The sequence below is a fragment of the Xiphophorus maculatus genome, chromosome 3 (genome assembly GCF_002775205.1).
Source record: "Xiphophorus maculatus strain JP 163 A chromosome 3, X_maculatus-5.0-male, whole genome shotgun sequence".
In the NCBI taxonomy this organism is placed as follows: domain Eukaryota; kingdom Metazoa; phylum Chordata; class Actinopteri; order Cyprinodontiformes; family Poeciliidae; genus Xiphophorus; species Xiphophorus maculatus.
The window spans coordinates 32,521,472-32,537,402 of record NC_036445.1 but is presented as its reverse complement, the minus strand read 5'-3'; the positions used below and the strand labels follow the sequence as shown (position 1 = coordinate 32,537,402).

Genomic DNA, 15,931 nt, shown 5'->3' with positions numbered 1-15,931 from the left:
TGGAACGGGCATATTCCAAGATGACAATGCCAGGATTCATCGGGTTCACATTGTGAAACAGTGGTTCAGGGAGCATGAGACATCTTTTTCACACATGGATTGGCCACCACAGAGTCCAGACCTTAACCCCATTGAGGATCTTTGGGATGTGCTGGAGAAGGCTTTGCGCAGTGGTCAGACTCTCCCATCATCAATACAAGATCTTGGTGAAAGATTAATGCAACACTGGATGGAAATAAATCTTGTGACACTGCAGAAGCTTATTGAAACAATGCCACAGCGAATGCGGGCTGTAATCAAAGCTAAAGGCGGTCCAACAAAATATTAGAGAGTGTGACCATTTTTTGGTGGCGACTTTTTTTTTGGCCAGGCAGTGTATGTAAGAGTTATTGCTTTGTAAAATATTATTACTCAGGGGTGACAATTAGGACTCAGTGTATGGTTCACAAAAAAAAATGTTTTCCTGACAGTCACAGTTGGTAAGAAACAAAGATTTCCATTAAATTTCATAGGAAATGAATGCAGGTCATTTTTGACCCACTCATGGAAGAAAGGGGTAGTAATATAAAACATGCTATTTCTTAAAATGTATAAAAGGTAAATTAAGAATTTGAATTGCATGATATCAATAACACATTTTTTGAGGAATACCTGGAATATGAAGTGATGAAAACTTTTCATTACAAAGATATTGCAAAAATATGACCTCACCGGGTCAAAAAGGACCCACTTACGCATCAGAGGGTTAAATCCAAACAAATACAATTAAATTCACATTACAAGTTAATATTATGTATTTCCAGAGTTTCACACTGTCAGCGAAAAACTGCGGCTCGGTCAGAAAGCTGACCACAGCTTCATCATTTCTGTTCTTTATTGTTTGTTAGCAGCGCTATTAAATCACAGTCATTCTGCTGCAAAACTTACCACGTGTTCCTGGAGCTGATCGTAGTTAAACTCATCAAGCTCATCCATACTGAACAGCTGTCTGAAAACAGATGGTATGTCTGTGGTCCACAGCTAAACTATGATGTTGTTTGCAGTTTTCAGTGACATAAATCACAAGCCAATCAATGAATGCGGTCAGCTGTCAATCAAATTGTTTCGGTGTCATACCTGGCTCAGTCCTGCTAGTACTACCCCTGAAGTAAGCACTAAAATCTGAGAACAGCCGGGCTGAGGTGTGTCGGATTTACTCATGGAAAACAAATCTGACTGGAGCAGACCAAGTCCGAACTGGTTAGAGGCAGGTTAGTGGAAAAGCCCCTTAAAACACCACAAAGAATTACTTATGTTCTCTTTGCAACATGAATCACAAGTTCATGTCCATCTCCATTAGTAAGTGTTTGATCCTTTTGGTTAAATTCTGCTTTTCTGTGTAGGACTGCAGTTTATTAAACCATGCCTCTATATTAAACCATTTATATAGAGAGATCACTCTGTCTTGTTTTCTTGTAAATAGTCATGTTAATATTGCCAAATTCATTTCCAAATGCTGTTCTAAACATTGATTTTCTCTTGCTGTCCCCGTTCAGAGAGCAAAGCCAGCTTCTGATTGCCTCAAGTAGAGAATTATTCCCTGATTTCAAAACTTTGGCTCAAGTGGTGCTTGTAATTTCAGTCTATATTGTGGTAACAGAAGTCGGACTCATCTTGTAGATCGACATCAAAACCTTGAGTCATTTGATTAATCGCAAACAGGCACTTCAATTTGACACAAGCAGGCAATTCCATCAAGTTGACGGGCATTGAGAAAATCTCACATATCTGCTCAGCATGATGCCCAGGAAAATGTCTGGAGCACCTGCAAAAAAAAGTATCCTTTCCTACCTCACACTCAACCCACTTCAAGTTGTTGAATCAACAACTTTGCAATGCCTCCCTCTTCTGTAATTTTTGTGATGGCAGCAGTCATCAGGTCCTCCACTCTGATTTTTTTTTAAAACGTTGAAATGGATATTTCTTTGCCACTTCTAAATGGCCTTCGTCTCTGCAGGTCACAGTAACATTAGTAAACAGAGTTAGCCCTAGCTTGTCTGGAGAGTTCAGAAGTCATGTTTTTTTTAAAAGATAGAATTGTTACCTCTGATCACGAACATGCATATATGCTGTACATTTAAATTTTGCTTCGTTTTTTTGATGACTTTCATTTTTGAGGGATGTCACTTAAACAAAATTAGACTTGAGTATACATTCCCTCATTTTGACTGATGGGGTAAAAAGAAAAAGCTATAATCCAGATTTATTGTTAGGAAAATGAAACATACCCTTCAAGATATTCATTTTTACCCAAATATACATCAAGAGGGTAATAAAAAGCAAGTAGCATACATACTGACTGCACATTTCTACTTAACACAAAACATTAAAATGATCTGGTTGGAAAAATACAGTGGGTTTTGTAATATGCTGCTATGGCTTACCTTGAAAAAAATCATTGTGGCACCATCTTCTACCACTCCATATTCAATCTTTGTTTGCTTGGCTAGATCGTCTGCAGAATCAATGGGCGACTCCATCCTCTCCACAGTGAGGAAAGCCGCTAGGTTTGCCGTGTAGGAGGAGATGATGATGAGAGTGAAAAACCACCAAATTCCTCCCACAATTCTGGTAGAGAGGGCTTTTGGCATGAGCTCAGATCCTGAATGAAAGGAGCAGAAATTGGGGTAAGGCTGGGTGAAAGACTGAGTCAGGGAGGGAGAAGCACCACAACTCGGTCGGGCTGGACCAGAGCATCTGCTGTCTTGATAATTCATACTAACAGGAATGCACAAAGTGGACAAAGTGTGTTGGTTGATGAAAACTGATAGTCGTTCTTATTCTAGTTACCTACTCTTATGTTTTATTGGACAAACAATTGTTATGTCCATCAGGTTATACAACTTTTACTGGTCAAATATTTGCTGCCTCGGTTCTTGAACTACAGAAGCTGATGCAAAGTGTAATCTCAATGGAGTCATGGGAGAGATGAATACTTGTTACTATACTATTTTTCCAGTTGTATAAGTAGCTTAACTTAAACAATTTTGCATCTTTGCTGCATCTGGAAAGGAACCATTTTTGTAATAGTTTGAAGAGGCTGTAAAACATTAACACCATTGAAGGTTATCCTGCAATAGTCAGCCCCGCCCACTCCTCACTACTACCCAGGGCTGTCTACTGACCAGTTCTCTGTCTAACAGGTCCGGAAAATCTCTGAGACCTGGGTATTACCCTAAAAGTACTCTATAAGAGATAATCTATTTAAACTGGTGGCGAAAGTGATTCGTCTAGCTCTAACTACCTCCAATCCAGAAGTTATGACCCTTTACAGTTAAGAAACAATCAGCTGAGTAGCCCTCACAGCTGCATAATTCCAATAACCACTTCTGTTAACGGTAGCCCACTTTCTAAATCATAACTTGCACTTGGAACCGGCTAGATTATGTTTAGTGACTTAGATGTAAGTCCCAGGGTCATTATTTATTCTCGCCAAAGGAAATTATGAAGCCTCCTATTTACTGGAATCATGTACATTAGTTTTACCTTAATTAAAAGAACTGAACGAAGATTAAATGACTCTATTAATTCCAATGTCCACCAACCTCTTTAGAATTTTATAGTATAAATTTATTACGCAAGCTTAAGCAGGGATATGCGACATACAAATCAATAATCAATCGTAAATAATTTAAAAACAGTGTAATAAAATTTACATGTACAATCATACTACCCTGTCCTCTTTTCCCTGACTAAAGTCGCAAGTTCTGAGATGGAATTTCAATGAGCAGATTCAACTCATACCCAGACGATGGTGGATCTTTGGCAACAGGAATTTCTAGCATCCTTGGTTGAGGTCTTTGCCTGGTGTGGAAAAAACCCTCTTTAGAAAAGAAACAAAGCAGAACGGGTCCGAATCCTTTTGCAAAACCCAGTTCCTCATCCCTGAGGGAGCTTTGTCCTTCCTCCAAGTCTTGTTGCAGAGTTTGTAATTGCTGGGCTGAGACGAGACCGACGATCGAATGAAGAACCAGGGATGGGGCGATGGAACCCAGTCCTTTCTTGGCGGTGTGAAGTCCGAGCTCCCCCGTGGTTCTGAAGTGCGGTCCGTGGCTCAATCTGCTTCAGCAAGTTGTCTCTCCTTCTGCGCCGTCGGACTGGGAACGGCTGGTTCCTCTTTTCAGCCCCTTTTTATGCATCTCTCCACCATGTGTGTGTATGGGGAGGTTTGGCCTACGTGACTTTCTCCACATCTGCTGTATCTCATGAAAAAGTCCTCACATTGCCCAATCTATTTCTGCTGACCATGGTGGAAAGTCCCGTACTTCCCCTTTCTCCGTTGCTTCAGCCAAACTCAACACTCCAACCATCCTGTGCGCTCTGACCATCTGTTCAGAACTGCTTGCGACATTTCCTGTTTCAGGACTGTGCTGTATTCCTCTCTTTTTCTATAACCCACTATTATGTATTATAGCTCATTAAACACATTAAATCTGTTGTTAAACCTGTTTGAATTAATTTCAAATGATTACAACTTCACATCATCACAAGTTTGATCCTTAGTTAACAATCAATCACATCTCTTACTTATTATAATTCATCAACCATAATCTTTCCACAGTTAATTCATTACAGAAATCATTACAGATCACATTTCAGATAATACATTTCAGAAGGTTATTATGTGATTACTTGTATTCATTTTACTATTCCTTCATATTCAATTTAATTAGCTTTTAATCAAACTACAAGATTACTTATTTTCTCTCAGGCCTCTATGCACCTTTTCTGCATGCACCCGGAAAGATCTCACACCCTATGCCAGTTTTCTTGACACCCCCTCCATGAGATCGGACGGTGCTTCGCAGAAAACACAGAGTCCAAAGTCAAAAGAGATCAAGTCCATCATCACAAGTGATAGTGAGGATGTCCCGCTCATAGCAGGTAACCGGAGACAATGAAGGTGTCCAGGAATCCACAACCGCATACTCCGACAGATTGGATGGCGGAGAAAGCCAGCGTTCTGCGCCCAAATCGTTGTCAAGTGTAGAGTCACCTGAGACGGAAAGGGTGGAACGTTCCAGCGGAGGCGGCAGAGGCGAAGGCAAGTCCATGCCGAAGTCTGGCAGCGTTGATGGATTGTTGCAGTAGCCGTCCAACTCTGCCAGCAGATCCTGGAAATCCATATCACTTGGTGATGGAGATGAAGGGGAAAGGATGTCCTCAGTCTGGCATGCTTGGGGAGATGAACTGAGGTTCTCAGTTTGGGTACCTCTCTCGTTAGTCGCACTGCTGGCTTGGCATCCGACGTCAATAAACAAATCCGGAGACACGGGACGTGTAGGCGGAAGATAGTCGCCCACCGCCACAATTCGGCCATCCAACAGATGTAACGTTGGGAGGCATTGCCGAGTAAGTTGGTGTTCCCACAACTTATGAATTACGGGCAGCCGTAGCCCCGTATACAATGGAGATGCTGGGAAGTCGTCGTCGGCTAGGCCAAATGCAGAGGTCCACACGATTTTGTGCACCCGTTCCAGGGATCTAGATGTGGAATCCGCTATGTAGGGCAAATCCTCCAGCCCTGTGGCGCAGAGAATTGCCGTTACATCATTAAAATGGCTGCTCACGCATTTGTGACACCAGCGGGCGGACGATGCCACCCAAATGAATCCATAGGATTCTGCGGTGATCCCACATCCCACACAGCAGGTTGATGCCTGAGGAGAAACAGTAACCCAGGTAACTTCATGATTAGTGGTTATCGATTAACTACATGTACTTACAATGACGAAAATGCTAAAGCGAAAGCTGAGAGAGTAGGCTGGTTTTAAGCCCGTGTGCCAGCTTGTTTTGCGAGCCAAGGTGAATTAATCACAGGAGCCGAAATGTCATGATCTGGTGCCGGTTCACCTCGATCATAGACATGAGCTGAATCATGGAATGTTGCCGCGTAGGTCATCAGCCAGACAACAATGGCGAGGTCCGAGGTCTCATGAAGCCAGTAGAGGACCACCAGGATCCCCCAAACCGTTGCCCAAAGAGCCAGAATTACCCACTTTTGCATCCAAATTCGCCGTCCTCGACCCTTGATAGCCAAGGCCTGGCGCGCTAAGTAGATGAGGATAGATACTGCGAAAAGCCCTTCTAGAATGGCTGTGAGAATCTTAAATGGGGCGGCTCGTGTAGCTTGTGCGCCCCCCAGGACCAATTCCAGTATCAGGGCTGCGGTGTCGGTGATGAGCCACAGGCAGACCACAACGCCCCTGCGCCAATTGATGCGAGTACGGCCCATCAAGTAACAGGCAAAGAGGGACGAAGCCAACCCCCATCTGTGGAGAATGATTGGACGGAGGATAAGCTTGGCATATCCTTGTAGCGCGACGAAGATCCTCATAGGATGTCCCTTGGGCCAAGGACCGGTGTGGCAGAAGACTACCCAGGCCAGGGTAATCCCTAAGTGCTCAATGGTACTCACTTGAATCGGTGCAAAAAGTGAGTTGGGATTTGATGAGTTGGTCGAAGAGTTGTTTTCCATGATGTGAGATGATGGTCGCTCTGGATCAGGTCCTGTCGGCAGCTGCGATGAAGGTTGAATGGCTCGCAGGCACACGGCAGCTCTCTCTTATGCAGAAGTAGGCTCCTCCTTAGGGGGGAGGGGCTGGTAGTTCCTCTTTTTGCAACGACAAAGTGCTTTCAGCCACGCCTCCAAGACGATTTTGCCGATGAGTATTGCTACGGCGACGCCCAGGAGTCCTAAGAGATATGGCCATAGCACGCTCAAAGCGTCTAGCAGCCACTGTTCAACAATGTTGAGGCCTTCTTCCACCACATGAGCAATTTCTTCCACAACCTCGGTAGCGACGGCCACCAAAGTTGCTCCCATAGTCTCATACCAGAAACAGTCATGTTTATTAGAGCCTTCTCCACATTGCTGCCAATGCTCCATAGTGGTGGAGCAGGTGAGATTGGAATACAACAGGTTGGGTCCTACCCAGTCAAACCCTGAGTCTATGGTCCCTTCACACAGACTTTTCCGAAAAGCATGTCCTTCGGCGATGGCTATAAGGGGATTTGGAATGAACGGAACGGGTAGTCCAAGAATGCTCTTGCGCTTCTGGAGATGATATCCTAGGATTGCATCGGTGCATGTCCGTCCACTCACTATGGCCCTCCGCCATGTGCCATTGATTTTCCGCCAAGTAACCTCAGAAGAGTGAGTGTCATACTCATCTGCATAATGTTCCTTGCAGTAGCTTTCCCAACCTCGGACGGTTTGGCAGGGTCTTCTGGCCAAACTGATTGTGCATTCGAGGACCCGTCTTGTTGTGTTTCTACAGGTCATGCGCCAAGGTCTCGGGTTGACATAACTGTCAGGTCTCCAAAAAACTCCAGGCCAAATCATGCGATCTTTTGAATAAGTCGTGGCGATGTACTGGTACTTGACCCAGTAGTTTGTTGATTCCGTGAGGCATGGTGTTACCCAAGCTTCAAACTCATCTTGTTGGAGTCCCCACCACTCGTAGTCCCAATTTCGAGTGTAATCCTCGTACCAGGCTCGCAAAGCCCATTTGGCAGTAGGTGCTTTTTCAGGATCAGGGCAGTTGTACCTCCAGGTGGAGTGAATAGCGTTCCCAGTTTGCCAGAGGTCACAACGTGGCGATGAGTGGGTTTTCCTCCAGCAGGTGTCATTAAGGCTCTCAAAAATTCTTTTGGCGACACATTTGTCAATTTTTGCAAAGTCCGTTTTAGGAGCGCTCAGAAGGTCATCAGGAGTTGGAAGGGGTTGTGTACGCAAATTGGCAATGTGTAGCTCCTCCAAACCAGTATGAGAGCGAACCGTTCCCTCCGGGAAGTCTCCCATAAAGAACGTCTGGTCTTTGGCTATGTATGTCCATGGGAATGAGTTGTTCAGCCAGGTTTCAACTTCTGTACGGATTGTGCGTGTAGAGTGCCACAAATCAGCCCAGTATTCCTCTATGGCTGTAACTATATAATTCTGTCCTGCACATTGCACAAACTTATTCCAGAGGCAAGGATTTAACCAACTAAAGTGGTGTCTATAACAGTGCTTTTGCTCCTCATCATACATAAACCGTCTAGGTCCTTGTCTGATCAGGAAAGCCGTCATGTTGGTCAAATTGGCTGATGTAGGCAGCATCGTTGTATTGACTGGAAGATTACCTCGGGAGGCATTTCGATAGGTCCAGTTGCCCGTTGGTGCTGTTGGGATGATGTCATCCTTTCTGCAGTTCAGGTGGATATCTCCCCAAAACTCCCCTCGTGGAAGCCAGGCCCGACAGCCTGAGGACCTGTGTGGGGCTGGGTATACTACTTCGGTATCCCAGTACCCTTGACTTGGCATCAATAGCAGCGATCGACAAGCCATGTTGCAATGCCATTCTGGCATACCTCGGTCCGGGTGAATCCAGTTGCATCTGACGGTCCTTCGTTCTTTGTTTTGCAGAACCCGTATCCAGCAGAGCACTCCAGTTTCGAGGAAGTCATAGTTGTAGATCTCCCAGGTGCGATTCAGAAGGTCGTCCAGAGTGGAGTCGTTCAATCCGAAGGCTCGGCGCTCCACGTACTTTTTCCCGTTGTCTTTGGCGAACAGCCCGGTTCGGTTCTGGACAGATGTTTCGTTGTTCCATGGTACAAAAATAGCCGTGGTGCTTGTATTCCAACAATTGAAGTTAGCGTACTTAGAATGTCCGTAGGTGACTCTTGTATGCGTAAGATACCACGGTCCAACTCCGATGAAGTAGAAGATAGTAGCAAGAACAGCAGCAGCAAACAGCAGGGCAAGAAGCGTTAGCAGCCCTTTCAGGCATAGGGTTTTTCTGGTTATCGTAGTCGTTTTCCGTAGCAAGGGTTCGTTAGAGATTTCCGAGTCGTCGTCGGTGTCAGTAGAGCTGTCTGATTCCGATGTAACATCCAGCAACTCCGGGTCTGTAGGTCGGCGCCTCATGCCGATAGCATCCATCCTGGCCAGATTAGTGCTTCTCTGGGATCCGCTGTATCAGGCGCTGTACAGATTTTTCTCAAAGAGTTGAGGTGGCCTTGGTTGGCAGGGTTCTTTCCAACCCGTCTGGTGGCCCTTCTCTGCTGCAGGGCTGTATATATGGGAGAGGGGTAGGGTAAATCAGGCTCCAACCCCCTCCACACCCACTTCCAGTGGAACACCCTCCAGTAGTCCGGCCTAGGGAATGGGCCTGGGGCGGTTCCATTTTTCAGCGCCTGGTCTTGCCAGGATTCGTGTTTGTACCCTATTGGGGCAGGTACTGAGATATAGGTGTACAATGATTGTCCATACAGAGTTAGTCTAGTGCGGTACCCCCAGGTTGACGGAGTAAAAATCCTCTGGTGTGGTGGATTGGGGTAGACCCTGTCTATTTCCAATTTCAATGGAAGCCTGGTGTTATTAAATATATAACATTCTGGATTTATTTCCCTCTTTACTATAGTTTTCGCCATACTTGGTGAAGTGGTCCAAATCATCATGTCATTAAGTGAAATTTCACAATACAGTCCTTGCAGTGGTTCAAGATAATGGGGACCCCACCTAATCCGTAGCTCGATCCCCTGTAACCTGAAATACACTGTATTAAAAGTCCATGGTAGAGATCTTGGGCACATAGGGGAGATTGATGCAACATTAACCGTGTTGTCGGATCCTCTTCCTTTCCAAGCGGGCGGTGCGGTAGGGATAAATAAATGTGGCTTCATGGCAGGGGGCGTCGTGTATTCTTCACTTTCCCCCACCTCTTTTACGTTTTGGAAATTGGTGGGTCGGAGATATATGAGATACTTAAGAAAATAGGCCTCGGTGAGCGGATTGGAAACAGTGAAATCTTCTCTTGGCATATCTAGTAGAATGGAGGTGGTAGGGAGTTTTAAAAACGGGCCTCTGTCTGATAGTCCCGATGAGACTCCAACCCCCACTTTGAACAATCTAGTCACAAAACACTGTCTCCCCTTTCGTTTTTTGGTTTTTTGCTGACCTGCAGACTCGACGACTCGTTTTCCTCCTTCCGGTGCGTCCATCAGTCTTGGTTTGTCTTTCTCCATGGAAATGCTGAGGCGAGCTTCTGCCAGGCGTGAGTTTTGGATTTCTTCTTGGGAGGCTCCGGCTCCGTACTGGACACGGTGGCGTGAGTCTGCTCGTCTGGTACCACTTTGATGGCTGCTCCGACTGAGTAGATCCCTTTATAGGGGACGGTGATCATGCGCACTGACAGCTGGACATGACAGGAGGTGCTAGGATCAGAGGGCGTACTCGCCCTGTGAGCCACGCCTCCCGGGTGTTGCAAAACTCCATCCCGAAACTGGGATTCCGCTGTCACCCAGTACAGGCAAGACTTCTCTTTTGGTCTCACCGCATTGCTGCCCCATCCTTCCACCTCTGTGGTGTAGTAATACATATCCGAGCTGCGCACCCCATCTTCTCTTGGTACATCCGGCAGATCCACTATGGGTATCGTGCAGTCATTGATGACCTCCAAAATTAGATGTGCCCAGGTGGTTAGTTCCCAGGGGCCTGTCCACCCACCGTTAACGGCTTGCTCTCGGGCGTCATCTGGGAGTGCACTTAGCTCCTCAGCTGATGGTTGGTATGCATGAGGCCGATGTACCCGGAAGACCACAGGAGAGTGGTTGGCATTCAATGGTGGACATGACAGGGATGTTCTAGCAGCGTCATATGGCCAGGCGGCTTGAACAGAATCCCACAGGACATCATGGGGCCCTTCTTCCCTCTTCCACACCCATGGGTCCAGTTCCTCTGGAGTGTTCGGAGGGGCGGAAGGCCCTGGTAATATTATCGGTATGGAGCTCCCATAGTTCGGCTGCACTTGCCCATAGGTTCTGTAATATCGCAGCGAGCTGTAAAACCTCGTCACTTGCCACCCCTCAGCTTCGCCTGTCAGTGTTACCTCTCCACTCTTCAGCTGTTCCTCGCACACAGGGCAGTGGTGTAACTCATCTCCGTCCCACGTGCAATAACAAGTTCTTGGTTTTTCCTGGAGCCACCCCCATTGGGTTTCCAACTTAAGCCGGGGCAGGTAACCCACTCGGCAGTTCCCACAGACTGTGTTGTTCAATACCGTGACTGGGGAGACGCGAAGGTGTTGTAGCATCTCTGCGGTAGCCTCCTGGTGTCTTGGCTTCTCACGGCCCGGTCCTTCCCAGATAATGGGAAGATGGTGGTCGGCTAAACAAACCGGGCAGCCGCTTTTAGCTTTCCTCCAAACCAGCATCTCTCGGTCCTCCGACAGGACTCCATTTTTGGCCCAATCCAATTTCTTCAGGGCTCGTCCTGCCCAAATCCCTGAAGGTGTTCTTCTAATTACAACCACCCCTTTCACGGTGGCCAGTCCGAGATAGGGTGGAATGGTACATGATTCACTGGCCATTTCACCGGCTTCTGTTTCGCTTTAGTCAGGAACCGGCTTGAGCTGCTCGACTCCTTGGATCCCTTTTCTTTCCAGCAATACTGTGTTCCTATCCAGTACTCTCTTGACGATGTCAGTTGTCTCAAACTTGGGTTTTACTGCTGCGTGTACAGGTTGTTCTCTTGCTTTGACCCACACGCGCTGTCCCTCTCGGAATGGCACTCTGGGCGTCAGCTTCTCCTTTTTGTCGCTGGAGCCCCGCCCCACTTCCTTCGTGGTGAACGGCCGTTGGTTGAGTTCCATCGCAGGGGCGGGTCTTTCGGCTCTGCTTCTGTCGTTCAGGGCCTGCCCTATTTCCACCGCTTGGGTGCTCCAACTGTTGGTGTTAGCATTTTTAGCTATCCAGCTCTTTACTAACCCTATGGCTCGTTCCACCACTCCGTTAGCTTGTGGGGTGTAGGGTGGCGAGTAAACTCGCATTACTCCATACTTCTGACACCACTGGTCAACCTGTGAATTACGGAAATGAGTCCCATTGTCCGTGCGCAGCTCTTTCGGGATTCCCAGGGCACTGCATACTTGTTCCAGCATGCCGACAACGCTATTGCCGTTTGCTTTCCTGGCTGCTTTTGTAGTTACAAACCCCGACATAGAATCCACCAGCACTAAGAGGTACTTCTCACCTCTCCTTCCTGTTATCCCCATGGGGCCTGCGACATCCATGCAGACTGAGCCCCAGGGGACCGTGCTTTTGATGGACAACCCATCCATCCGCTGCCCTCGGCGACCTGCGTTGTATTGACCACACACTTCACAGTCCCTTAGCACGCGTTGGACTTGTTTCACTGGGATCCAAAGGTCTTGCTCCTCCAGTTCCTTACGGGTAGGTCGCACGCCTGCATGTCCAAGGGCCTCATGCACGCTCCGCACGACCTCGACCACGTATTCTTCTGGGACCTCCCGTCCTTTGGGAGTTCTGTCCCACTTCTCGGTACCGACAAAGACGATCTTCCTTTGTTGGACATAACAGTCCACTTCATCATTCCCACGCCAATGAGCTCCCTCATGCGTGTGTGCTCTTTGGTGCTGCACTTCTATTTCCAACTGCAGCTTCAGCTCAGCAATCTTTTTCCACAAATCTTTGTGTGCCACTGGCTTGCCCTTTGCTGTCTCGAAACCATTTTCTTCCCAAATGGCCAAGTCCTCTCTAAGGGCCTGAGCACAGTAGTAACTGTCGGTTACTAACCTGGCACTTTTGATTTTCCTTTTCACCAGCTCCAGCAATCCTTCCAGTACTGCCGTCACTTCTCCGGCTTGAGCACTACCGGGAGCTTTTCCTTTCTGACGGCATTTCTCCTTGCCGTCCTGCTTCAGAATAAATCCCCAATATGCCGACTGGTCGGACCCCTTTCTGGATCCATCGGTGTAGATTGTCCATTCCGGTTGTCCTGGCTTCTCGGGTGTTTCTTGTGGTTTTTTCTTACTGGTGGGTTGTGCTGGCCCAATTTCAAGCTCCGGGTCCAGCAAGATGTCCTCCCATCTTCCCCACCGAGTATTGGTTGCTTTAGTACTTTCCACAGTCCCTTTTCTTAGGTACTTGTGAACTTGGCTTTGTGTGATGACTTTAACTGGTTGTCCTTGTGCTAAATCTTTCAGCACACCCCAATAGCGGGCTAACACCGCTAGCTCTTTCTCTTCCTGCGGGTATTTCTTTTCAACAGAAGTTAGGGTGTAACTCCACAGGGTAACTAAGCCTCCATTTTCGTTACTCACTTTGATCATGGCATCGTCATTCTCGCAGCTGATCTCTGCCACCAGTCTTTCTGACAAACTCCTTGGTTCCAATCTCACAGCTGCTTGAATGGCCCTTCTCAGTTCCTCTAGGTTCTGTTGATTTGCTGCTGTCCAAACCCAGGGTCTTTTTCCGTCTTTCTCGTCATCCTCACTTTTCCTCAGGCAGTGGTACAAAGGTTTGGCATATTTCTGATAGTTGGGTACATGGTCTCTGACATAGTTGCACAGTCCCAATATTTTCTGCAAGTCATTTTCTGACTGTGGTGGTTGAATGTTCGTCAGCTTTTCTCTGTACCCATCCGAGAGTCCCAAGTCCGAAGTGACTTGGAAACCCAGATAATTCACTTGGAACTGTCCAAATTGACATTTCTTGAGGTTTAGCTTCAAACCTGCCTTGGTGAGATTTTCAACCACTTTTCGTAGTCTCTCTAGGTGTTCTTCCTCTGTGTCATCAGCAATAAAAACATCATCAATGTACACAGTAGCACCTACGTCCCCCAGTACTTCCATCACTGCTGACTGGAACACATTTGGGGAGTTCTTGTACCCCTGGGGTAACCTTTGCCACACATAGCTTTTGCCTTTGTGAGTGAATGCAGTTTTACCTTGCGACTGTCTAGCGAGGCGTAGAGAGAAAAATCCATTGGCTAGGTCGATGCAGGACTTGAACTTTTTGACTCGAAGAGTTTTCAACGCTCCTTGTGGATTGATCAAACTGGCTCGGTTTGCTATTGTTCTTCGATTCAGGGCCTTGAAGTTGATAACTGGCCTCCAACCCCCTCCAGCCGATTCAGGTTTCTTCACCGCCTGGATGGGGCTGTTGGTGATCGGGTTGAGCTCCTCTCTGATGATCTCTAGGGCGCCCAGCTCCTTCACGATCTTGTCCATCTCCTCGACTGCTCCTGGGTTCAACGGGTACTGCCGAACAGGTGGATGAACCCCACCTTCGATGTGATGAACAAACTTTGGGCCCAAATCTCCACAATCGTTCTTGAACCGTGCTACCTGTGCTGTAGCGATGATTTTACGTAGCTTCTCTTTCCCAGCCGGGGAGAAGTCACTCTCTTCAAGTTTCTGTTCTGTCACCGTTGGTATGTCGACCGGTTTGTACCAGTCTTGCTTCTCTGATCCTGTTTGTGTTGGGCCAACTTTCACCAATCTTGCTTTCAAGCTTGTCAGCCTTCGCTCCAGTCGGCGATGTGTGCCTTTCTTTTTACTGAGTTCGTCTAAGTCTTTTACTGTGAGGAGATTGTAGGGACCTTTCACCCACACTACTCCTTTCCAGGTCCCATATGGCATTTCTTCTATTTTTCCATTGGCAAACTGAACCTTCAGGTGTCCTGCTGTTTTTAGGTCTTTGCGGGTCATCGACACCTCCGCTCCGGTGTCCACTAGGTAGGGCACTCCTTCCACTTTAGCATAGATTTCGTCCCCTTCCCAGTAGGCATTTTCTAAAACGACCCGCGACCTGGACGCCATTACTTTGGTGACCCTCCGGCCCCGGCTTTACGGGACTCACGGAGGGCCGTCCTCTCTTCTGGGCTCAATTTCCTATACTCCTCATCTGTCAGGAACTGACCTTTTCCTGGCTGGTTTGATGAAGCAGGAGGGTTGGTCGGTTTCCCTTGTGGTCCTGGTGGTTTCTGCTGGAACGGTCGGTTCCGGAAGTTGGGTGGCGGTGCTCCTTGTTGAAACGGTCTGCTCTGGAAGTTGGATGGCGGTGCTCCTTGCTGGAACGGTCTACCCTGGAAGTTGGATGGTTGTCTGATGTTAACCCTTCCAGGTGGCTTTGCCGGTTGGCTAGCCTCCTTCTTCCTTTTGTCCTCGTAGTACTGTTGTTCCAGGTCGAATCCCTGCACCGCTACATCCATCTGAGCGACTGTTGTGCTTTTCACTGGCAACTTCACGAACACGATCTCTCCTCTGCGTCCTTTTGTCACCTCACGCAGTACTTTCACATATCTCGCAGGGGAAACGGTCTGCTTAAGTGTGTGCCACAGCGGTTCCAACCGGCTTCCCTTGTCCAGTCGTCCTCTAGCTCTCTTCACCTGGGACTCTTCATCATCCATGTCTTCCAACACCAGCCTTTCATAGTTGCTCTGTGCTGAATCTGTTCCAACCATCGGGTCCGAGGTCACGCTGGTCAGCCACAACTTTTTGGCTCCCTCGTGGTTGGTGGTAGACAACACGGTTGGCCAAACATCTTTCAGATACTCCTCATTGTTTTCGTCTGCGTTTTTACTCCTAATTACCAGCCTTAGATTCTTCAACTCGGCGTAAGCATCCTGTCCCGCATTAGCGGCAGGTAGCTGAGCCAACGCCCCTGGTGGCCTCACCGGGATCTGTGGTCCTGGCTCCGAAGACGTCGCCTGCGGTTCCTCTTCATCAGCCGACACTTCGTCCAGCTTCTGTCGAGCCTCCCTGGAGTATTTGAAGGCAGCTTTCTTCAGTCGTCGCAGCATCACATCATACATAATTCCAATGTATGCATTCCTGAAGTTGGTAGTCAGGGAATAGTGTGCTGTCAGAGTGGAGCAGGATGGCGTCATCAGGATGTTAGCCCATTCTCCGATTGTCGCTTCCACCTCGAGCTGCACCCGGTCTCCCAATCTGCTGGCCCATCCTGCCGGGATCTGGTACTCGGTTTGGCCGACCTCTGGTACATACGTACGCCGTCCGTCCTTAGCCTGCACGGGACCCCAGGTCACATCTCTTGCCAGTCTCTCAGAAGATCCTTCGATGTCAAAGGTTTCTATTTCTTTCTTCTT

At 47.6% G+C, this 15,931-nt stretch overlaps 1 protein-coding gene across 2 annotated transcripts in view; it reads right to left on the bottom strand.

Moving 5' to 3' along the window:
* The window catches only part of grik2 (glutamate ionotropic receptor kainate type subunit 2), a 460,468-nt gene that overhangs the window by 91,729 nt on the left and 352,808 nt on the right, over positions 1–15,931 (bottom strand). For both annotated transcript variants that reach the window (XM_023330613.1, XM_023330615.1), the window contains exon 14: positions 2,424–2,641. In XM_023330613.1, coding sequence (XP_023186381.1) covers positions 2,424–2,641 — 218 coding nt within the window. The remainder of the gene's footprint in view (positions 1–2,423; positions 2,642–15,931) is intronic.